At 56.8% G+C, this 24,374-nt stretch overlaps 1 protein-coding gene across 1 annotated transcript in view; it reads right to left on the reverse strand.

Moving 5' to 3' along the window:
• Positions 1–477: 477 nt before the first annotated feature.
• Positions 478–24,374, reverse strand: part of GLIS1 (GLIS family zinc finger 1) — a 117,761-nt gene continuing 93,864 nt past the window's right edge. The window contains exons 5-10 of the mRNA XM_064372371.1: positions 18,930–19,040; positions 14,704–14,836; positions 8,719–8,875; positions 3,958–4,136; positions 3,309–3,476; positions 478–1,011 (exon numbers count right to left, since the gene is read on the reverse strand). Of these exons, the coding sequence (XP_064228441.1) occupies positions 854–1,011; positions 3,309–3,476; positions 3,958–4,136; positions 8,719–8,875; positions 14,704–14,836; positions 18,930–19,040 (906 nt within the window). The 3' untranslated portion in view covers positions 478–853. The remainder of the gene's footprint in view (positions 1,012–3,308; positions 3,477–3,957; positions 4,137–8,718; positions 8,876–14,703; positions 14,837–18,929; positions 19,041–24,374) is intronic.

Here is a 24,374-nt window from a genome sequence, read left to right on the forward strand (position 1 = left end):
TGGCTTTCTGAGGCTGTTTGGGCTCCATCCCAGGTAGGCTTGCCCTGCCCACCCAGGGCTTCTCTGTTTACAGAAGCCCAGATACCAGACTCGAAGCTCGTTCTCCCACCCACTGAGGAGTCTCTGTAGCAGGCAGGAGCCCGGGTCAGATGGAGCTGGGCCGGACTATGGTCAGACTGTGGGATCTGGGGTCTGGAGCCCGTCGCTGCACCTCCCAGCCTCGGTTTGTCCACCTGTCCGTGGGGAAAGGCCTACCTCTCTGCACAGTCCTGGGACTCACGCTGGCTTCTGAAAGGGCCGCAGTATGCGGTGGAGGCTATGTGCCACTGGTTCCCATCCCCACGGTGAGAACCCAGGGCCTGAGCTGGTTTCACCCAGCTTCCCTAGCTCTGAACCCCGGCTCCGTCACCCTCCTCGGAGGCTCTCCCGGTCCCCGCCTCTGGGCTGAATCACAAAGCAGAATCAGGCCCTCACAGCTCCTTTCCAGTTTTTAATGTTTTTCTTGTAAAACCAAAAATATAAAACTGGCAGGGGAATGGAAGACAAGTTCTGCATATTTTATATACACGAGGTCTGTGATTTCAAAACCACCGGGGAGAGGAATGGGAAGACACGATCGAGGGAATGTTACAGGGCCACGAGTCCTGACGGGCACCTCTGTGCGCCCAGCTTGGGCTCAGACGGCAGCTCCCTGGCAGCACTGGGTGGCACGGCCGACTGCCTCCCTGGGTCATGGCCCTGATGTTCCGGCTGTGGCCTGGCACTCCCGCGGGGTACACGGAGGGTGGGAGTAACAGCAGGTGGATGAGGTGACATCTGCTGTGCTGGGCAGGCAGGTGCACACGGGGCTCCTTCAGGTGTCCGTGTAGATGGAGGGGATGTGGCCCAGGCAGTGGTCAAAGGCTCCATTGGGGAAGAAGCCGCAGTCCTCGGGGCCACTGGACGCCACGTCTTCAGATGACTGCTGCGGCAGCGCTGTGGCGCATGAGGCCTCGGCCAGGGCCTCATAGCCTGACAACGGGTGAGAAACGGTCAGCGCCGGAGGCAGCAGGGGCTGTGCCTGCTCATCTTTCCCAGTTCCCAGGCCCCACCCCAACTGCCCAGGGTCCCCCCTCACCGAGTTCCGTCCGCGGGGCCTGCCTGGAGCCCCCTATTTTTCTGAATGTGGGAGCTGGCCACTGGGGTGGGGAGAGGGCTTGGGAGCCACCCTGGGCCTGGCACACCCAGGGGCCCAGGACAGCTGGGGAGACAGGCATGGGGCTGACTGTGGGGAAGAATGTGGGGGCAGTTAGGAGCAGCACAGCCCTTGCCCTCAGAAGGACCAGCTCGCCCCCACCCTTTCAGCTGCATCCCCCAAATGGACTCGAGAAACCCAAAGAAGAGCACCGGCATTTACTGGGCGCTTAGTAAATGCTCATTTCAGCTTGTCTGGCTTCAGCTCCGCAACGCTTCCATGCGGTGGGATTCACTATCCTATTCTATAGCTGAGAAGGCAGACACAGAGAGGCCAAGACGCTTGCCTAAGGTCACAGTGTGAGTAAGGAGGGGAGCTGGGGTTGAACCCAGGTCCATCTGGCTCCAGAGACAGCTCCCTGTTCCACTGGACATGCTGTGTCCAGGGTGAGGCCACCGCTCAGAGGCCCTTGACTTGGGAGAGGCTGGAAGGGGTCATCCTCTCCTGCCCCTGCCCTAAAGGCCTGTCAATGAACTGCTGTCATTCATGTGTGTGGCCTGAGACAGGTGAGCCTGTCTACGCAGTGGCGTTGGGCCGAACTGTTCTGAGGCCCTGCAGCTCCTCGAGCTTATCAGCTGGCGTGTCAGCTCTGTGTGTGATTTTTGCTTGACCAGGGAAGTGTGGGCAGAAGGCAGCTAGTGGGCCTGGAGTGGGTGCTGGGGAGAGGGGAGGCCAAAAGAACCTCCCCTGGCCAGTGTAGGGGTGGGGCGTGGAAGTTGCCAGCCACTCCGTCAGAGCTATTCATTCCAAGCCTTGCTGCACAGCTGAGAAATCCCACATGGGCTGGATGGGGGTGGGAAGACAGGATGGGGAGCCCGCAGTGCTGGGCACCTCAATTCAGGCGTGCACAGACACAGAACACTCATCTCCCGTGTGGGCACATGCCACACAGGGGGCCATGCACACACATCTATCACACGTGGACATGGCACACGTGTACTCACAGGCCTGTGGATATGGTCCTTGAACACAGGTGCACAAGTGCACACAAGCACGCTCATCTGAAACAGCTCACATCACACAGGCATGCACTGTCTGTGGAATCAGCCAAGTCATGGGTGGGTGACACAATGTGCACACAGACGGGGTGCATGGACATCCGCACAAACGTGGGGTAACACGTGTGCAGACACGAGTGCATGCCCTGCCAGCTCCTCACACTCATGGGGCACATGCTGCCAGAGCCACCTGTGCCAGCCCTGCGAGCACAGGCACACACAGGCACCTGGCATGGGCATCCAGCCTGTCTGCAGGGACCGGCCTTTGCAGACGTGTGGACGTGGACCCACAGGGTGGTGTGTGCTCAGCTGAAACCTCAGTGCTTGTCCCTATATCCTTGTCCCTCCACCGTCCCACTGAGCACACTCAAAGCTGACCAAAGGGCCTCTGGGGCGGGTCTCAGGTTCCTCTTTGTTGGAGCCCTGGAAACCTCTGGCTAGACCTGAGCCCCAGGCTGCTTTGAGGGTGGTCTTGGCTCCAGAATTCAGGGAGGGTCTAGCCCTTCCCTTCTGATGCCCCTGCTCTGAGCCTGGTTTCACCTGGGCTGTGGACTGTCCCCTCTCCCTGGGCCTCTCTAGCCAAGCCAGGAGCAGAGCTGGGGAGGCCCAGGGCCCTGCACGGCAGCACCAGGTACCGATGTGGAGAAGGGACAGCACGATCTCCAGGCTCTGTCCCCGCCTAGTCTCCTTTGCTGCCAAAGGGAGAGCAGGATTTGTTCATTCCCTGATACATCCCCAGGGTCTGTAGCTATGCCTGGCACACAGTAGGTGCTTAATAAATAAAGCAAAGCAGTAATTAAACCATGAGATCCCAGTCTGATTCTTCAGAAACCTGTCGGCATTCAGACACATAAGGCTCTCGAAGCTGTGGGAAAAGCCAGACATTACAGTCAGGCAGGTGCAGACGGTGCTGCGGGGTCCTGGGACTCTCTGAGCCTCTACTTCTCCCTCTGTAAAGTGGGGATGGCCCTGCCACATAAGCATCCAAAGGCTACAGGACCCCGTGCTTGCAGCACCCAGCACCAGGCTGAGCTCGGCAGGTGCCCTGGACCGGGAACCACACAGGCAGCGCTCACCTGGGGCAGGCATGGGTGCGCTGAGGCTGTGGTAGCCGTTGGGCCGCAGGGCGTTGAAACCGTGGGTCTCCCCGACCAGTCCATCCCCGCCAGCTGCTGGCTCCGCTGTCCGGTAGCAGTCACCATAGGGGAAGCAGCTCTGGATGGAGTGGAAACTGCCCTGGTAACCTGCAGACAGGGTGGCAGGGGCCGCGTTCACAAAGAAGAAGTACCCAGGGCGGGGAGGGGGACCGTCCTCACTGCACGCTGAGCCTCCCGTGTGGTCCCGTCCAGGCATCATGGGTGTGAGTGAGAGAGGAGGGCCAGGGCAGAGAAGGTGCAGGAGGCTGGGGCCCCGTTCTCAGCTCTGCCCTGCAGGGAGGGAGGACAGGCCGGGGGTGGCTGAGATGGTCTCGACGCCTGCTCCCTCCACGCTCCGGCGCTCACTGGCCTCTCACTCTTCCTCACTGTCAGGACCAGCTTCCTCCAGGCCATGCCCCAGCTGGGCCTCTTATGTCCCCTGTGTTCCAGCTTCTCCCAGTCCCAGTGCCCAGATGGTCATTCTCTGAGCCCCTGCCTCCCCAACTAGACCACTGTCTCCTCAATCCTCTGAGGTTCCTGAGCGGGAATGGCAGGAGTGATATGGAGTGGGCCCCTGGCCAGAGCTTACCTTGCGGGCTGGGCACAGGTGGGGGTGGAGGGCTCTGAAAGGGTGGGTAGGCGGGCTTGCTCGGGAGCGTGGAGAAGGGCTGGCCTCCTGGAGAATGACTCTGGGAGGATGGGGGCATTGGCGGTGGCCCGAGCCCCTTCAGGGGGCTGACTATGGGTGAGAGGAGTCCGGGCCCCAACCTGGAGAGAACAGAGAACCTGTCAGCAGGCAGGGGTGTGGAGGGCGGGGCGGCCACAGCTTGCTCTCCTCCAGCAACGGGAGCCCACTCCCCAGCTGACCTGCTCCAACGTACAACAGTTAGAAGAGGAGCTTTTATGTCTGGTCAGGTTCAAGCCAAACTTTCAATCCTGGAAGCTTTGGAGTCTGGTGTTTAGAACAGTCAGCAAGGAACAGAGGTAAGTGGCGCAACCTTTCCAGATGAGAGCACTGTGCTCAAACCCCTAACTGCTCTCATTGCCCAGGTGTTTAGGGCAAGCTACTCAATGTCTCTGAGCCCTGGTTTCCCGGAAGGGCTGCTGGCTCACCACCTGGTACGCTGCAGCATCATTACCTGCTGGGTGCCTGGCTCTGTGCCTCGTGCTCGCCACTCTGGCGACCTGGAGGAGGAGCCCTGGAGCGGCCCATGGCACTCACAGTCCCCAAGCATCGAGCCCTGACTTGCCCCAGGCCCTGGGAGACAGATGTTCTTGTGTCCTTTTCACAGACCAGAAAACCAAGGTTCAGGGAGGTTTGCCCAAGTTACTCCCAGCCACACAGCACCTGCCTCAGGCGCTACGGTGAGGGTGACATGAAAGCAATGTAGAGTGTGACGTCTGATGCATTCTCAGCCACTCCATCCATCAGCATCATCATTACAAAGATGAAGGGAAGAAAAACTAGCAAGTCGGTCCCACAGCCAAGTTGGCATTTTTTTCTGCACAGTGTATTCTGAGAAACCTTCTCCTGTTTCCAGCCCTGGCCATCTGTCCTCTGCTTGCATACCGCCTGCGATGGGGGGCTCCCTAGCTGCCTTCATACAGAGCCTGAGGGGCATGAAGGCTCAAGACCACGCACTCTGGAAGCTCATGTTCAGAAGAAAGATTGCAGCGGCTGAGAGCTGCACAGGCACCCTGAGCCCAGCCCAGTCCGGGGCCATCTACCTGGACCGTAGGATGCTGCAGGCCGGGTTCCCTCCTAAGCCCCTAGGCCCACTTCACAGGGACTAAAATGACTTTAAGATCAACGTCTTGGGGACTCTGGGGACAAGGCTAACGGCTCCCAGCCTGTAAAGCACTTATGTATATGGCAGAAAGAGGGAGATAGTGGGAGCTCAGAGTCCCCATTTCTTGTCTGGATTTGTGGGTTGTTGGACCATCCACATTAAAATATACAGTGAATTCAGTGTCACAGCTCCAGGTGACCTCGTTACCCTTGCCCACCCTCTGAGACACCAAGTGTTAACAGATCGGTGCCTCCCTGAAGGAAGCAGGGCTATCTGGAAATGGAGAAAGCAGATGTGGAGACAGGCTGGAATCTCCACGTCTGCAGCCGCACCAGGTTCCTCTCTGCTTCCTTCCACCTTGGCAGCCCCTCCACTGCCCCTCCAGTCTGCTGTCATCATCCACAGGTCTGGGCCTCTGTCACTGTGGGCTTGCTTGAGGACAGGGGAAGCAGGGCCTCGGTGCTGAGTCCCTGGCCCAGCCACTCACACACTGTGGGTCCATGTCACCGTTTTAAGTTCATGAGCCAAATCCTCATCACACCTCCAGGAATAAATTATCATTATCATCATCATCAATCATTTTTAAGCCTGTCTTAAGGGTGACCAAATGGGACAGTGTCTTCCTCTATGCACTGGAAACCGTGTAGAGTTGTGCACAAGCCGTGTGTCCTCATGGCCAGTTCTCCTGGCTGAAGCTGGTCCGGGGCCTGGCCGGGGAGTGGCTTCGCCTTCCCGAGGGCCTGCTGCGTGGTGGCTGCCTTATCCCTATCCCAGCTGGGCACCCACAGCCCAGCCGTCCCCTGGTTTCCTGGAGCCCTCGTAGGAAGGGCCGGGTCTTGGTCCTCTTCAGCCACCTGGTGCCTAGTACTGGGCCTGCCACTCAGTCAACAACCGATGACACTAATAAATGAGTTTCTGAATCTCTCAGCTACAAACCCCAGAGATTAACGGCATTGCAGGATTAAGATGAACCAGATATGAAGGAGAAAAAACATGCATTTTCAAAAGTTTGTTTTTCCTGTCTTGCTCCACCATAAGTTCACATTTGCCACCTTCACAGCCAGTGAAATTAAACAGAACACAACTCTCCCCACAGCAGACATGACGCCTGAGGGTACGCAGCTCTACCTGAACTCTTTAAAAGGCAAGAAAGATCATCTGGAGCTCCTCCTCTGAGTCATGCAAATGATTCCTAAATCAAATATTTTTGCTTCAACTGGAACCTATAAAAATTAATATAAAACCTCACTGGCCTGGCAGACCGAGGGCTTCATACCTCGCACAAGGCTGGGAAAAAAAAATACCCTATTCGGCATCTTCTCTGAGCCAGGGTAAATAAATTTGGTCATGAAGTCAGGCCCTCTTAGCATATTTTTGAGTGAATCAGATAATTCTGTCAAGCTATTTAAACGTCCCAGCAAACCACTGGGGAGCCACGAGTGGCTGCTCCTTGTTGACTTTGGCAGGAAGGGGAGGCTGAAGTCCCTTCTCCACTCTCCTCTCAGGATGAAAAAGAAACCCATTCACGCTGGGCCGGGGCCTGGTGTCAGGCACGAGGGCGCTTCTCTCCTGCGGCTGGTCCTGAGGCTCCCACCCGAAGGCAGGGGTGGGCAGGCGGGGTGGGCAGGCAGGGGTGGGCAGGCGGGGGTCCCGTCTTGTCATCACTCTGCCTCTCACTGCAGAATTCTTGACGGGCACTTATGCAGGCAGCAGGCAGGCGATGAATGAGGCAGAGCAGAGTGCACGGCCGAGGAGTGAATGGACTCCGTGGTTTCTTTTCCTTTGGTTGAAGATGTTTTTCAGCTGGCTGGTGGGTTAGCAGGTGGCCTGAGGGGGTATGGGTGGGGGCAGGGGCCATCAGGGTGTCGCCTGTGCCAGGTGGGACACACAGTGTCAGGCATGTGTACGGCTCTCACCCCCTTCCTCAGGCAGGGCCTTCTGATGCCTTTCACAGAAGCAGCAGCTGAGCTCGAGCTGGGCCCAGTTTTCTGGGTCCCCCTCTACATTCCCTGAGGCTGCCTCTTCATGACTCTCTGCTGACACTCACACTCACAGCTACAATCTTCCCCTGCCTGTCAGCAGCCCCTGTGTACCCCAGCTCGCCCCTGACACCCCCTCCTCTCCCTGCCCAGCCCAGGTTTCCCACTTCTGCTGCCTCCGTGTCACCCCTGCTTTCTGGTTCCCCCTCCCCAGCCTGAACCATGCCCCACAGTCCACTCCACCCCTGCAATGCTGCCCTGCATCCTCACCCCAAACCTGACCACATCACTGCTCACCACGCCTCAGGCTGAGTCCCATCCCAGGCCTTGGGCTCTGGACCTGGCAGCCTCTCTCCCAAGTTCGTCACCCCACACGATGGTTCCCCAGATCACACCAAGCTCTCACCATGCCTACCTTCGCTCTTGCTACTCCTTCCTCCTAGCCTCTCCACCCATCCAACTCCAGCCTCACCTCCTCCAGGAAGCCTTCTCTGATATCCTCCCGGCAGCCACATGCCACTGGGCTTTCCTCTGGGCTCCACAGCCCTTCTGCTTCCTTGCCGCGTAGCACTGGCCCCTATGTGGTAGGTCTCCCTCTCACAGTAAGCATCTCCATGGCCAGAGTCATCGGCAGCCCCAGCACTGGGCCCAGGGCCTGCCCACAGGGGCTCCGTAACTGAACACTGAAGGAGCGGGTGAATGAATGGCAGGAGGAGCCCAGTAATAATAGGAGCGGTGGGCCACAGTGGGCCACGAATGTGGTGATGAAGCCAGGCTGGCCCCAGGCGCAGGCAGGCCAAGACCAAGGCTGTTGCCTGGCAGAGGAAGGGCAGGGAAGGAGGAAGGTGCTGGGGCCAGGCTGGGTGTGGGGAGGGGGAGAGTAGGAGAAGGGACAAGGTGATTAGCAAAAAAATAGCAGGGATGGGAGGAGAGCGGGGCTGTGAGGCCTCCCTCTGCTCATTTGCAAGAAAAACAGATTTCAGCAGGTCATGGTCCAGCAATTAACACATTCACCATTTCCAGTCAATTAAGTGGCCACAATGAGAACCACATTGGGCCCAGGAAGAGGCCACCCCTCTCCACAGTGATCCTGAAGGCTCCCAGACAGCCCCCGCAGGCCGGGCGACAGTCACAGCTGCAGTGGCTGGAGATGGGGTGGGGCCCACGCCAGCATCTGTGGAGTGCGAGCAGTAGGCAGTCTGCTCCCAAATGCACAGATGAGCCAAGGAGATGCCAGAGTGAGGCCCGGGAGGCCTGGGTTCCATTCTGGGTTTGGCAGTCCAGAATGCAGGGGTCGTTGGGTGGGGCCACAGAGTTTTCCCAGGGTTCCCCAGTGGGGAGGAGGGGCTGCTTGAAGCAAGGCATTCAGAAGCCAATACTATTTACTCAGGGTTACCGCAGGCCCCAGTGGAAACATGCACAGAAAGTGTTTAGAACGCAGTACGCAGTCCATGTTCCCTGAAGGCTGGCCATTTTCATTATCAGTAACAAGCAGACAGATAGTGCGGGACACCTGCCCTCCCTCCCTCCCCCGAGTTCCCGCTTGCTGCCCCTGGAGGAAGACTGGCCTGGTGTACATACCCATCCCGGGTGCTCTCAGCCATGGGCAGAGGGGACAGATGGTGATGGGAACTGGTGGTGGCATCCAGCGGGTGGTGCCTGGAAGACACATCGTGGCCTGGGGGCAGGAGGCCTGTTGCGAGTCCATTGTGGGGTGTGATGGAGCCAGGATACACACCTGCAGGGAATCAAACAAGGGTCACTGGACTCGGGTCACTCCCTAGAGATGGCTGCGATGGCCCAGGAGCTGTGTGTGCCTGATGATGGAGACAGAAAGACAAGAGGGAAAATGAGCACAGTTGTATCACTGGAAGGTTAAGGGCCCCAGTGAGGGAGGTGCTGGCTCCACTCTGCTCAGTTCAGGCGCTGCAGGCCCGGGATAAAGGGCTGTGTCCAGAGCTGGGGCTCACCCTGATAGCAGAGGTGGACTGGCAAGGGGCTGTCAGAGGCATAGGGTGCTCAGACCCTGTGTGTGTGTGCATGCATGCATGTGTGTGTGCATATGCATGTGTGCATGCATGTGTGTTCGTGTGTGTGCGTGCACGTGTGTGTTGAGATGGGGGCACGTATAGGGTAGGCTGTCTCAAATCTCTGTGGTGCTGTTCAGGAAAAGAAGGGGATTGTTCTGTGTGGCCCTGGAAGCAGACAGAGACCCAGGAATGGAGAGCAGCTTGAGAGAAGTAAACGGCAGCCCAGGACGCCACCATGCCTTCTAACAGGCAGTGTTGCTGCAGGGCAATGGACTGCCCTTGCAGAGTAACCACCTCCCCAGAGACATGCAAACACAGCCGGGTGTCCACTGTGAAGGCTTCCAAAGAGGGAAGACTACACTAGCTGGGTGGCAGGCTGGCCTGGGAGACCTCTGAGAAGGGCTGCCATGGATGGTTGTATGGACTGTACACTGAACAAGGGTCCCAACTGAGGAAAGGAGTCAGCCACATTCTAGTCTCAGATTCTAAACCTTCAGAAGATACCTGCAGGGTGATGCCACCTTTTGTCACCTTTTACCCCCTAGGGTCTTACCCTTGTTAAGATAGGCAGGCTAATAAATCAATGGAGGACACTAGGTCAGCGTCCAATGTTGCTCCAGGGGCCCAACTGAGGCTTTGGGAGTTACTGAGCCCAGCACTCCCCAGATGCCTTCACCAAGAAACCCTAATCAGAGTAGGAAATAAACCCCTACTCTGGGACTGAAGTCTAGGAAGGACACAGCAAGAGCTGTAAGTTTTTATGTTCCCTATTTCATCTGAAAAAATAAAAAAAGATGAATACACCCAACCCCTGCATTCCAGGCCACCACACCCAGAATGGAGCCCAGGGCTCCTTGGCCTCCCTCTGGCTTCTCTGTGGCTCATCTCTCTAGGGACTGCCAGTTGTGCATCCCTTCTTCAACCTGGCCATGTTTATTTTAACAGCAACCGATCATTTTCTCTGAAATCCATGCATCCAGCAGATGCCCTGGGAGGACTCTGTGTGACCTGGGGGCTAGCCTGGGGCTGCACTGATGGACTGTGTGACTTGGGGGCTAGCCTAGGGCTGCACTGATATGGTGTCCACTCTGATTGGCCAGTGCACATGGGGCAGCTGTTACATACTGAACAGCACTCTGGTCACCATGGATCCAGACCAGTGCTTTTATTACACCATAAGGACAAATCTGAGAATACGCCAGTCTCTTTTCATGAATGGAGTAAGGAGACCTTTTACCTTCTCAGTTGGTTGGGGTTCCAAGGCTAGCTCATCCCAGCTGGCCTCTTTGGCCTAGGCCTGCAATTCAGGAGGCTGCTAAGGGAATGAGCAGGGCTGTGGCAGGGGCGGCAAGCTCAGTGCCTCAGGCAGCATGTCAGGGAGCAAAATAAGTGAAACTGCATGGATTAACAAGGGGAGCAGCGGGGCCTGTGGCAAAGGGGAGAGCACATGCTGTGGAAAGACCTTCATATGGAAACCGTTAAAAAAACAAGTCTGCAATCCCAGCACTTTGGGAGGCCGAGGTGGGAGGATCACTTGAGGCCAAAATTCGAGACCAGCCTGGCCAACATGGCAAAACCCTATCTCTACTAAAAATACAAAAATTAGCTGAGCGTGGTGGCATGTGCCTGTAATCCCAGCTTCTTGGGAGGCTAAGGCAGGAGAATGGCTTGAACCAGAAAGGCAGAGGTTGCAGTGAGCCAAGATGGTGCCACTGCACTTCAGCCTGGGTGACTCTGTCTCAAGAAAAACAACAACCAAAAAGCACCCCTGTGCCTATGAGGCCAAACAGTTTGCAACCCTTGGCTTGGAGTTCGAGCTGTAAGCACCCTACATTATGTTACATCAGGTGATTCTACTATCATAATAGCTACCATTAATTAAAAACATACTATGTGGCAAACTGTCTTTCCACATTATCTAGTTTAACCATCTCGACAAATGTCAGTGGGGAAGACAATATATCCCATTTAAGATGGAGAAACTAAATTATTAACAAGTTGAACGACTTGTCCAAAGTCACAGAGTAGGTGGCTCATCAGGGCCATCTTCCAAGCAGTGGGGAGAGAAAGTTCACTTGAGGCCAGGGCTAGGAGTGGCTCCAGCTCAGGTGATGTTCCAGATGTCTGACTGAGGCCTCATCTCTGGTGTGGGTGTCACTGCTGGCTGCTGTGAGACCCTGGGGCTCTGGGTGAGAGCTTCCGGGCACCCTCCAGCTCTCGGCCACTGCCCTTACCGCTCCCTGTCTCTGGGACTGTGTTCCCGGGGCTAGCACCACCTGTCCATCCAGCCACTGCCTCCCTCCCCAGCTTGGGGAAGGCGCCTGAAGCGGTATTTGTGGAGAGAGCTTGGCAAGGAACTGCCCATGTTTGAGCCGCTCACCACTCTCCTTAGCACCTCTTCGCCTGCTATCTTGAACCAATTTGGGGGCTGACAGCTGGGAAGGCTTAGAATCCCGATCAGTCCTGCTCCGTCTCCCTCAGCCACGCTGACCTCATGCTTCTCAAGTCCTCACTGTCCATAACATCACCTTGGGTCTGCTCAGGACAGGCCTGGCAGATAAGCTCCCGGGGGTTGGGGGGTCTCCTGTGCAGAAGAGAGCTGGTCCCTACTCAAGGGAGCGTCCTGCAAGCGGACAACGGAAATTCGGTGTCTCCCTCTGCAGCTCCTCTCTCACCCTCTCTCCTCTGTTCTGGACTCTGCTAACCCTCCCTGACTCGGTCCCCTGCCCTTGCCTCTGCCCTGGGGCCACGTCCCTGCCTGTCCAGCCTCCACACCAAAGATGGACACAGGGTGGGTGACCGAGTGTGTGAACTAGAGACACTGACCATGTCAGCAAACAGCAGATGGGAATGAAGGAACCACAGGATTGCGAAGAGCAGCAGGAGCAAGGATGCCACGGGGCCTGACAGGCTCTCCCCAAAACACACCACTTCAGGCTGTAAAGCTGTGTCATCAGTCATCAGCCCTGAGTGCTTAACCTCTGGCATCACATCTGTTCCCTTCTCAGGCATCTGCCACGCGGCCTGCAGAAGAACCTAGAAGGCCGGATCCTGGGGAATCCAGGACACTGGGCTTTGCCTGGCTGGTCTTGCCCTCCCTGCTGTACTGGAAGCAGCTCAGGGACGGGGCCAGCATGGGGCCTGGCAGACAGCAGGTGCTAGGTATGGCTGAGGGGCAGCATTGGCAGCAGGGAGGTACAGGCCCTGGTTAAGAGGGCAGCCTGCACAGATGGTCTGGGTTCAAATCCTGCCTCTGCCACCTGCTGGCTATGGCTTGCATGTGCCTTGTGAGGCTGATGTGAGCATGATGGTAGTGATGTCCATGCACAGTCCCTGGAGCGGTGCCTGGAACAGTCAATACGTGCTGGCTGTGCATGACTGTAAGGTGGATGAGCACACAGTCATTCTTCTTGCTCCCCATGAGCAACGATAACAGTAAGATCATCGGTCACACAGGGTTTATATAAGTGACCGCATCCATGATCACATTGTTCGCGTAGCAGATGAAATCCTTCAGTGTCTGGGAGGGAAACTGAGGCTCAAAGCAGGGAAAACACCGCTTATTGTCACAGAGCAAGGGCAGCGGCTTCAGCAGGAGTGGCTCCTCCAATCTGTGATGATGAGGCCTCAGCTGATTCTGTTTCTCATCTGCAGCATGGGTTTCGCACTACTCCACAGCATAGTTGCGGATTGAGTGAGAGGATATTTGTGAAGTGAGTGGCCCAGGCAGGTGCTCAAAGATGGTGACTGCTGGCCCTGGCCCTTCTTGCCGGGACAAGCCCGAGGCCGGCATCTGGGAGAACAGGCTTGCAGTCTGGACTGGCTGCTGACTTCTCTGGATGACCTTAGGTGATTTCCTCTCCTGCCCAGGCCTGAGTCTTCCCTGGGTAAATGATGGGGTAGGTACAAAAGCTTTGCCCTGGGGACAGCACTGCTTCTCGGGAGCAGCTCTTTTTCTGGCTGCAGCTTCTGAGGCCTTATTTTATTTTATTTTTTCTTAACACAGAGCTCCAAGCAGTCACTGCCATGACCAGTCCTTGGGAGCTGGCACTTGAGATACCTTCTCCCAGGGCTGGATCAGCCCCCGGTCCCTTCCAGCCCTGCCATTTTAGCAATTCTGACCCCGTGAGAAGCAGCCACACAGAGGGGTCCTCCAGCTGGATGTGAGGAGCATACAGACCCTCCCCCAGGCACCCATCCACCTGTGTCCTCACCCTCGTGGGCCTGCCTGAGCACAGACCCCTGGGAAGGGCGACCCATGAGAAAGGCTGAAAAGCTTTTCTCCCTGAGGCTGTTTGGCAAGTGTTTGATATATTTTTAAATCCGTTGCTACTTCAACATTGAGGGGAAAGAATAAAAAATTGAAAATAAAAAATGTTTAAAATGATTGGAGTAATTCAAGAAATCCCAGAGGGTGGGCAGAGCTTTCTGCTCTGATACTGTGGTTTCTTTAGGGGAGCTGGGGGTAGAGCTCAAGGACTGTCAGCTGGAATCTAAAGGCCACGCTGCTCTTATCTGGGCTGGATGCCCGAGCCACAAAGCCAGGAATACCTGCTGTGGCCTGAGACCTGCCCTGTGGCCCACGGCTGCTTGGGGGGACAGACAGGCTACCTCAGCTGGAACAGAGGCCCTTAGTGTCTGGCTGGAGGGGCCTGCAGAGTCCCAGGGGTTCTGGGGGCCCCATCTCTGGGCCACAGAGTTTAGTGATGAGCTGGAAGTGATCTGGGCTAAGTTCCTATCCTCTCAGAGCCTGGGTTTTCTCCTCTGGAGCAGGAGTCAAGGCCAGGGGCAGAATGGGCTCTTCTTGAAGATGTTTCCTCCCTGCGGATGATCCCAGCAGCATGGGTTATCAGGAAGGGCACAAGAGCCTCTCTTCATGATGCTTGGGGCAAGACCATGGGTTCCCCCAGCCCAGCTCTGCATATGTCCCCATCCTGGGTGCTGGTGACCCCAGAATCAGGCAGACCCTGGGCCTCCCTTGAGGAGCCTGGTAGGGGAGACAAATGGGAAGCAGAGTGATGCCCAGAGTGCTCGCCACTGGGGCAGAGCGAAGCCCAGAGGAAGACTTCCTGGAGGAGGGGGCACGGAGGTGGGTCCTGAAGGAAGGACAGGAGCTACCTTCATGAAGGGAGGGAGAAGAGGGCTGGCAGGGTGTGGACAGTGCCCAGTGTTGGGGAAGCAGGAGCAGAGAGTGTTCAGGGAACCACCTCTAACATGCCAAGGGGAGGCTAGAGGCTGTCAGGAGGATCCAGGCCTCACGAACCCTGGAGGCCGGGCTGAGAGGGGTGAGGGTTTCATGCCCTGAGCAATGGGGAGTCACAGAGGAATGTGAAGGAACATCTGCCTAGTTAGAGGGAGAAGATGGATTGGAAGTAGAGAGCCAGAGGCACAGACAACCAAGTCCAGACAAGCGGGTGCCTGCAACAAGTCGTTCCCATGTGGGCGGCCCACTGAGTGTCACTTGTGCCACAGGGACTGTCGGCAAAGAATGGCCCCTCCTGGGCTATGCCCTGGCCCTGCCTCCCAGCACACATACCTGGGAGCAGCTCCTGGCCCAGGCCGCAGCCACCCTTGCCGTCGCTGGCAGCCAGTTGTGTGGACGCGTGGAGCTGCTGCAGGGCCAGACACTCGGTCAGGACGTCGGCCTCGGTGTCAGGGCCCACGTGCAGCTGGGGAGCAAGCAGAGGGAAAGGAGGTGTGTGTTACGTGAGGCCCCTGCCCACCAGCAACCCTCCCTTTAGGGGACAGGGCAGGAGGGACTGCAGCCCCAGGGCAAGACCCTTTCCGTCACTGTGCCTCAGTTCCCCATCTGTGAAATGGGCTAACTGTGTACATTGTGAAGATGGTGTTAGTCCAGGTCCTTCGAGAAGCAGATACCAAGATGGGATTGAATGTGCAAGGGTTTAAACGGGAGACGTGCCTGTGTGAGAGGAAACAGGGAGATTGCTGGGAGAGCCCTGGGACCAAGGGAGGGAGGAAGGGAGGCAGGAGGGAGGGAGAAGGGGCCAGACGGGAGCGTCCAGGACAGGGACTCAGGAGGTCCTCAGCAGCCAATGTCTGCTGGATGTCAGGGAGTCCAGTGTCTCTTAGGAAGGCTCTGCCTCAGTGTCCCTACTGGGCCTGCCATACTCAGTCACTGCTGGGAGCAGCCCACGGGAGGTGTGGCCTCCGCACACCCACAGAATGGGTGGCAAAGGGCAGCACTGGGGCCTCGCATGGGTAGCTGCGGTCTGCAGGAGCATTCTGTGCAGCACGGGTGAACGGACGCGGTAGGGGTGAAGCGCAGCAGGCGTGCGGTCAGCAGGTGTGCTGTTAGTGCCCCCCACCTGACCCAGCTCTTTCGTTCTTCCTTCTTGGTACAAGGTTCGGTGGAAATTAGTTCAGGGCTAGGGATGAAGAGCTGGGCTCAGATCCCATCCCACCTCTTCTTACTCCTTGTGTAATGCTGGACAAATAGCTTAACCTCTCTGGGTCTTGCCTACCCAGTCTGTAATAAGCAGCAAGTCATGCCTCCCCCTGGGCTGCCGTGAGGGGGAATGAGACGATGGCTGGGGACGTGTTTTGGAAGTGCGGTGGTAGGGCTGGCTGGGCCCCATCTGGTCACCCCATCGGGCATGATGGATCAGTGTATGGACTTGAGGTCCCTCGGCTAAGAGCAAGCCTGGGCAGGGGTGCACCCAGGAACTCAAGCAAATCTTTGGCCTACAACCCTTGGCTGTTCCCAAAGACAGTCACCTCAGAACGCCTTCCAGAGCCAGAATGGGGACAGGGTGAGGCCTTCAGGACACTGAGTGATGATTGGGGCAGGCACCTGGATGGGAAGGGCCCCTTCTCTCAGGGAAATCCCGAAGCTTGGCTCATCCAAATGCTCATCTTCCCCAGGACAAAACAGACCCAGAGAGGGTGAGAGCTCTGCCCCACATCACACAGCAGCTGAGAGTCAGCCCTTAGGGCTTTTCTGCCCTCCCAGGACAGAAGGGCCGGGGCCCAGACTTGGAGAAGGCATGCCCAGCCTCGAGATGGGCTCTTAGCTCCCTGACCCAGCAGCTGTTTTCCATGTAAATTAAGTTTCTGGCAAAAGAGAGCCAAGGCATGTTCTTGTAGACCGCAATGTCTATCGGATTAGGAGCAGCAGGAGAGGAGAATTAAGGAAGAAAAGCATTTCTAATTCTCTCTGAAATGCAGCAGGGCTGCCAAGGACTTGTCATAATACAAGGGTCGCTTTACCCAGAAAGATACATCATCCCTGATGGCTCTTAATGGATGCTTATTGTTGGGAAGTTTGCAGATCTGGGGCCCCAAGTCCCTGGGGGCTCAGTGAGAGCCAAGCGTGGGGCCTGGGAAAGCCAGGGCAGGATTCTGGTCCTCGGGCACTGGTCCGCTTGGGACAGAAGCCTCCCTGGTGTGGCACTCCAGTCTCCTGGAGCCTGGGCCATTCCCTGTCCCTGGTCAGGCCCTCGACCTGAGAGCAGTGAACCGAGCTCAGGCCCTGAATTGAGCTCAGACAGGTCTGGGATGGGACCCTAGCTCTGGCGCTTCTGCGGTGCATGATGCTGGGCTGGTTTGTTAACTCTGACCCTTAGTTTCTCCATCTCTAAAATGAGGGGCTCATGACTCTAGCCGCCACACTTTGGGAGGCCAGGGTGGGAGGATTACTTGAAGTCAGGAGTTCAAAACCAGCCTGGACAACAAAGTGAAACCTCTGTCTCTACAAAAACATATACTAAAAAAAAAAAAGTCCAGGAGCAGTGGAGCATACCTGTAGTCCCAGCTACTCAGGAGGCTGAGGCAGGAGGATCACTTAAGCCCAAGAGTTAAAGGCTGCCATGAGCCATGATCATGCCACTGCACTCCAGCCTGGGTGAAAGTGAGACTTTGTTTCTAAAAATAAAATGAGGAAAAAAAAAACCGTGCCCACACCTGTGGTTGTGGTTTGTTTGTTTGTTTTTGAGACAGGGTCTTGCTCTGTCACTCAGGCTAGTGTGCAGTGGTGCAATCACAGCTCACTGCAGCTCCAACTCCTGGCTCAAGTGATTCTCCCATCTCAGACTCCTGAGGAGCTGGGGAGCTAGGGTTATAGTAAGGCCTAAATGAGATACAGGACATGAAGCCCCAGGTACAGTGCCGGAGCAGCAGAGGCACCTGGGCTAAAGCACAGCCTCTCCCTCCTCGGTGAATACGGAGGAGGTGTTTCACCAGAAAGCTGATGGTGCAGGCTCTGACCCCATCCCTCTCTGCTCCACAGCTTCTAACGCTCCCCAATGCCTGCAGGCTGGAGACCAGCTTCCCAAGCCTGGTGGTCCCCTCCCATCCTCTTTCCCACTAAGGCTGACTTGCTCCCAGCACCCCATCACTGTCTCCCTGTCCCAGGGCGTGAGGCAGCTGCTTCCTCCAGCCTGCAGGCCTCTGCTCTGTTTCATTCACAGCCATGTCTGCAGTTCACAGAACAAGGCTTAGAATACAGTGAGTGCTCTGTAAATCCAGGTGAACCAATGAATAGGCTCTTCCCACTCTGTCTTCCTCTGTCATGCTAGTGTCCCCGAGTTGGCCCCTGGTGTCTCTTTAACCCTCACACCCTCCCTAGCACTCAAGGACTCTCACTCCCTGGCCCCGGAGTTCCATGGGAGTCCCCAACGCATTTTCTACATGGCCCTCAGGGTCACCTCTTAACTTAAGGTGCCATGTCCCTGCTCTGCTTAAGATCTCTCCATGGCACCCACTGTGTCCTGGATGTAGCCCTGTCCACGCCACCTCTCGTCACTGCGCTGCTTGGCCCAAGAGTGGAGTGCCTGCTGGTCCTGCAAACGATGGGCTTCAGGCTTCAGGCCTTGCTCCACACCAGTCACTGTGGGGAGCGCTCAGAGAATTCACTGGCCCAACACTCAGTCCTTCCTCAGACTAATGAACATATGTGACAAGTCTGTTTTGAGCTTTTAAATTTGTGCCAGGTACAGTTCTAAACTCTCAGCATAAACCATCATTTACTCCTGACTGCAGCTGTCTAAAGGCAAGTCCTTTGTTGTCCCCTCTGATGGCTGAGGAACCTGAAGCCCAAAGGCATGTGCCTGGGTGCAGAGCCAGTGGAGGCGCGGCCGGCAGGCCCACTCCGTGCTGCCACCCCTAAACACTGCACCCAGGCCTGACGCCACTTCCTCCACGGACCTTCCTGCTCCCACCCCTAAACACTCCACCCGGGCCAATGCCACTTCCTCCACGGACCTTCCCACTCCCACCCGTAAACACTCTACCTGGGCGCGATGCCATTTCATGAAACTTCCTGCTCACACCCAGAGGGACTAAGGCCGCTCATCTGTGCCCTGACTTTTCTCTGCACACACCTCTCTTGCCACCTTAATGACATGAGGTGGAATCATCTTTTTGTGTCTGCCCCGCCTGCCAGGCCATCGAAAGTGGGGCTGTATATTTTCATTTCTGTATCTTCCGTGCCCAGCACAGGACTGGACGTTGTGTGTTTTCCACCCAAGCTGTGGGGGGTGGGCAGATGCATGGGGCGAGGGGCAGATGCATGGGGCCAGGAGCTGGTGGGCAATCTGTGGGTGGTAAAGGGCTGTCTGGGGTGCAGAGGGAAGGGCTGTGGGTCAGCAGAGACACTCAGGGCGGGTGGAAAGTGGATGGACAGATGGATGGACTAACAGATGGACGAACAGTGGCATTCAGGTCGAGTGGGTGGGCGGTGCCTGGCCTGGTGTGGTGCAGGCGGCTGCGAGGCTGGAGGCGGTCAGATGAGGAGGGCTGGCTTACCTTCTTACGCACCTGCTGCTCTTTGGCTGAATGGGCCTTGACGTGCTTGCGGAGGGAGCTAGGGTCCGTGTAGCGCTTGGAGCAGCCAGGGATCTGACAGGCATACGGCTTCTGTAACATGGGGGGTTGGGGTGGGGTGAGTGAGGTCCATCCCTTTGGGCCTTGGGCCTTTGTGTGACCTGCTGTGGGGAGGTGACCAGCCGAGGGGCTGGCTGCAGGCCAGGAGTGCTCTGCCTCAGCCAGCCCTGCCCAGCTGTGGGGACGGCGCCTGGCCTGGAGCCAAGTAGGGGGTTTGTGTGTTCATCCCACCACCATCCTGGGGCCTCAGGCCAGTTGCCTCTCCTCTCTGAGTCTCAGGGGCCATCTGAGGTCTAAGGATTCTTTCAGGTCAGATCCTGGCTCTGAGCCAAGTCCACTCTTTCAACCCAACAGCTGCAAGTAAGCAGTGAGCAGATAGGGAGTGCAGTGAGACAGCTGCTCTGCAGATGGGCGGGAAGGGGCACCCACACGGGGCCAGGCTGGGGGCACTGGCTGCACCTTGCAGGTAGGTGCAGAGGCCCCGGACAGCTCTTGGGGCCACAAGAAACCCAGGTCCTCCTGCCAACAGCTGTGAGAGGCTGGAAGCGTGGCTGGGTCTCAGAGAACACAGGGCTGGGGAGGGTGGGGCGACTGTGGAGGCTGGGGGCCGTGCCCTGTGCATGGGAGTGGATAAGTTGCTTCCCCTTGGGCCCCCATGGCTCACCCAGAATGTAAGAAGTGGACTCCAAAGCCATCCCCACTGCCCCTCCTGAACTCCTGCCTAGGCCCCACCCTGCCCTCCAGCCCTCGGCCTCCCGCACACTCACAGCCAGAGGAGAAGGTCTTTTGCACAGACCCGCGCTAGCCTTGAAACCCCTCCGTGCCCCCCAGTGCTCTATAGGCCATCTCCCAACACTGAAGGCCCTACGCCTCCCCCCACGGGAACCTCCTCAGCTCTCCTGCAGCCATGCCACCTCCTCTCCAAGGCCTCCTCGAATCCTCCACCCCCTCCCCGGGCAGAGTGTCCCCCTGCAGCGCTGTCCACCCTATGTGCTGGGCTTGCTCAGTGTCCCTCTTCTCAGCCAGGGAGGGACCTGTCTGATTCATTCCAGGTCTGAGTGACCCAGGGCAGTGACACGTGGCTCTAACTGAATCCCAATCTCTCCCAAGGCTTCCATAAGACCCTGCTTGAGGACTCTGGCTGCTGCTGGGGCTTGAAGCTCACGAGGCTTCCTTTTGTGGACACATCTAGTTCATCTGCTCTCTCGGGAGCTTCTGCCCTGCTGGGACTGCAGGGGACAGGAGCAGGACTGGAGGAAATGACACCTCAGAGTGAGTACCAGGGACTGCCGTGTCCTGCCAGACACACCCGGGGGAACTGCCCCCAGAACCTCAAGGCAGCTCTGCCTCTGCTGGACTGAGGAGAGGCCCGGCCAACCTCAAACCCAGGGAGAGGTGCCCATGGCCCTGGGACCTCATGAGGAGGGGAAGCAGAAAGAGACAACCATACCTTGGTGCTGCCACGGAGAGTTGCCAGATTAAAGAAATGGAGGAGAGCAAAAAGAGAGAGACAGCAGTGAGAAGCTTGCCGGGTTGGCCTGGGAGGGAGAGCAGAGGCCTGCCGCGGATGACCCCTGCTGCCCCCAGGCCCCTCAACCCCAGAGGCAGGCTCCCTCTCTCACACACCACACACACACACACCCCCCACCACCACCACACATACACTACATACACACACACCCCACACACATACACTATACATACACACACACCACACATACACTACACACACACACACCACACACAGGCACTACACACACACCCCACACACATACACTACACACACACCACATACACACTACACACACCACACATACACATACACTACACACACACCCCACACATACACTACACATACACACACACACCACACATACACCTACACTACACACACACCCCATGCACATACACTACACTACACACATGCACCCTGCACACACCACACATACACTACATACACACCCCACACACATACACTACACATACACATATACCACACACATACACTACACACCCCACACACACTACACACTACATACACACACCCCCACACACACATACACTACACACCACACACACCACACACTACACACACACCACACACATACACTACACACACACATACCACACACATACACTACACACACACCACACACACACCACACATACACATACACCACACACATATACACTACACACACACCACATACATACACCACACACACACACCCCACACACATACACCACACACACCCAACACACACATACACTACACACACACCACACACAACACACACATACACTACACACACCCCACATACATACACTACACACACACACCCCACACACATACACTACACACACACCCCACACACACATACACTACACATACACCCCACACACACATACGCTACACACACACCACACACACCACACAGAAACACACACATACACACACATCATCACCACACACACACCCCACACACATACACTACACATACACACACCCCACACACATACACTACACACACACCACACACACTCCACACACACTCCACATGCACATACACTACACACACTACACACACATACACCACACACACCACACACACTACATTCGCACACCCCCCACACACATACACTACACACACAACACACACATACACTATACACACACCACACACACACCATACACATACACTACACATACACAACACACACATACACTACACACACACCACACATACACATACACCACACACACACCACACACACATAACCCCCACACACAACACACACACATATACACCACACACAACATACACACACATACACTGCACACACACCACACACACCACACACACATACACCCCCACACACACCCCACACACACACCACACACACTACACACACACCCCACACATATGCTACACACACCACACACCAAACACACACATACACACACCACACACACATACACTACACATACACATCACACACCACACACACATACACTACACACACACCAAACACACACACCACACACATACCACCACCACACATACACCCCCACACACACCACACACATCACACCACACACACCAAACACACACATACACCCCACACACACCACACACATCATACCACACACACCAAACACACACATACACCCCACACATACATACCACCACCACACATACACCACACACACACACCACACTACACACATACCCGCCACACATACACCACACACACCCCACCAAATACACACCACACACATACACTATACACACACACCACACACACATATACACTACACACATACCACACATACACCACACACACACCACACCACACACACACCACACCACACACATACACTACACACACACACACACACACACACACACATGCATCTGCACGTGCACAGGCACACACAGGGCCCTACCCTGCCCCTGAGCCGGCCCCAGGACTGTCCCTTGGGGATGCTGATACAAATCTACTCGCTTTCGTCTAAAAGCAAACAAGCTGGCTCCGTGTCTGCAGCGCATTTGCCTGGAAGCGGGTGGCAAGGCCCATCTCTGTGTTTGTTTTTCCAGGGCCTGACGTGTGTAGAACATTCCTCAGGCCCCGTGCCCTGTGAGCCCTCAGGAAACCCTGTGGCCGTGCCCAGCCAGCAGCCACACCCCGCCTGGAATCGCCACGTGGGCTGCCGCACCAGCGGCCTCCCTGTGTCCATGATGAGGACACTCCGTGTCTGCTGTGCAGAGCCCCTGACTGCCTCTGCCAGTCTGCACTTGGGGGCAGCTCTGCCGGGAGCGCTCCCCTGTGCGGGCCGTGCTGAATGCTGGCCATCCACCCTCTGCCTGAGCCCCAAACCCACTCTACGAGACTCATCCTGCTTTGTAGAAGAAGAAACTGAGGCCCCTATTTTGCCCAAGATCCCACAGTGAGGGAAGGGAGGGAGTGTGTGCAGGCCTCTGCTAGAATGCTTTCTCACTCAGTGGCCTCGAATGGTCCAGTGAAGCAGGCAAGGGGAGAGAGAATCATGCCGGGGGGAAGCTGAGGCCCGGTGCAAGACAGTGGCTTATTCGAGCCCGCTCAGGGAGTCTGTGCAGTCAGGACTCCAGCCCCACACTGAGAGCCTGGGACATGGCAGGATATGGTCAGCACTGAGTCAGTAAGATGACAGGCAGGGGAAGGCTGCCTAGTCCGTGTGCGGGCCTCATACCTGCTGCCTCAGCTGAGCCTCCCTCTCTGTCTGAGGCAGGGCTTTTACCTCTGAGGTGGCCCAGGGAGGCCAGGGGGTTTCCTCAGACCTCCAGGACCAGGAGGCAGGGCCACAATCAGAACTGTGGTCTGGGCCTCTCCAGTCTGTTCCAAGAAACCTTCCCACCCATGGAGAGAATCCCACATTCTCCAATGCCAGAGGGGACTGGTGACATGGCTGGTCCCCTCTGGAAAGCAAAGCCCTGCCCTGTGAGGGGCCTGACTCAAGAGGCCTCTGGGGAGGGTGTTGGGACTGCAAGCTAGCAACATGGAGCTGCCGGCAGTGTTTCTGTGGGGAGCTGGATCCAAGCGGGGTGCTGGGCTTGGCCGCTATGCCTCCCAAGCCTCCCTGGGACCTCTTGGGGAGACGAAGGCCTGAGATCAGCCTGCGGGCTCATTCTGGGCCTGACCTGACCTAGGCCTTGGGGCTCTGTTCACACACCAAATGGGACCAAAGGCCTGTTGCTTTGGGGCCGGGTCCAGGAAATGCAGTAAGGAGGGCGAGAGGAAGAAGGAGGGACATGGAAGAGGGCCTGGAAGGGTAGGGAGAGGGTGTAGGGAGGCCTGGCGCTGTCAGCGCTGGCTTGCGGCCTCTGGGAGGCATAACTGGGAGTGCTGGGGCACAGACTGTGCCTCTCAGGGCCTGGGCCAGGGTGCCACGGGCCCCTCTGGCTGAAAAGGTGACAAAGCCAGGGAGATTTGCTAGCGCTGCTCCTGACTTCATGTCTGCAGCACAGCATGTGACAATGAAGCTGAGAAGTGGGGGAGAGTTGGGTTCAGGTTGGGGATGGGGCCCTTCCTTGCCTCCCTCACCCCTGTGCTGGCTGCACCCCCCAGGATGGCTGCCACACCAACTTTTCCAACAGAGGGCAGTGGACTGCGAGTGGCGCAGCCCGAGTTTGCGTCCCAGCTCTGCCACTCACCTGCTGTGGACAGGGCAGATGGATCAATCTCTCTAAGTCTCAATGTATGAAATGGGGATAACAGCCTCACACTGGCTGGTCACCAGGATAAACTAGGGGCAGTGTGTGTGAGACTGTGGGGCCGGATGTGCAGGGTGTCCCACCCCGGGCCCGGCCTGGCCCCAAGAACATTGCT

This window comes from Aotus nancymaae, unplaced genomic scaffold (genome assembly GCF_030222135.1).
Source record: "Aotus nancymaae isolate 86718 unplaced genomic scaffold, 86718_ANA_hifiasm-v0.15.2.pri h1tg000007l, whole genome shotgun sequence".
Taxonomy (NCBI): domain Eukaryota; kingdom Metazoa; phylum Chordata; class Mammalia; order Primates; family Aotidae; genus Aotus; species Aotus nancymaae.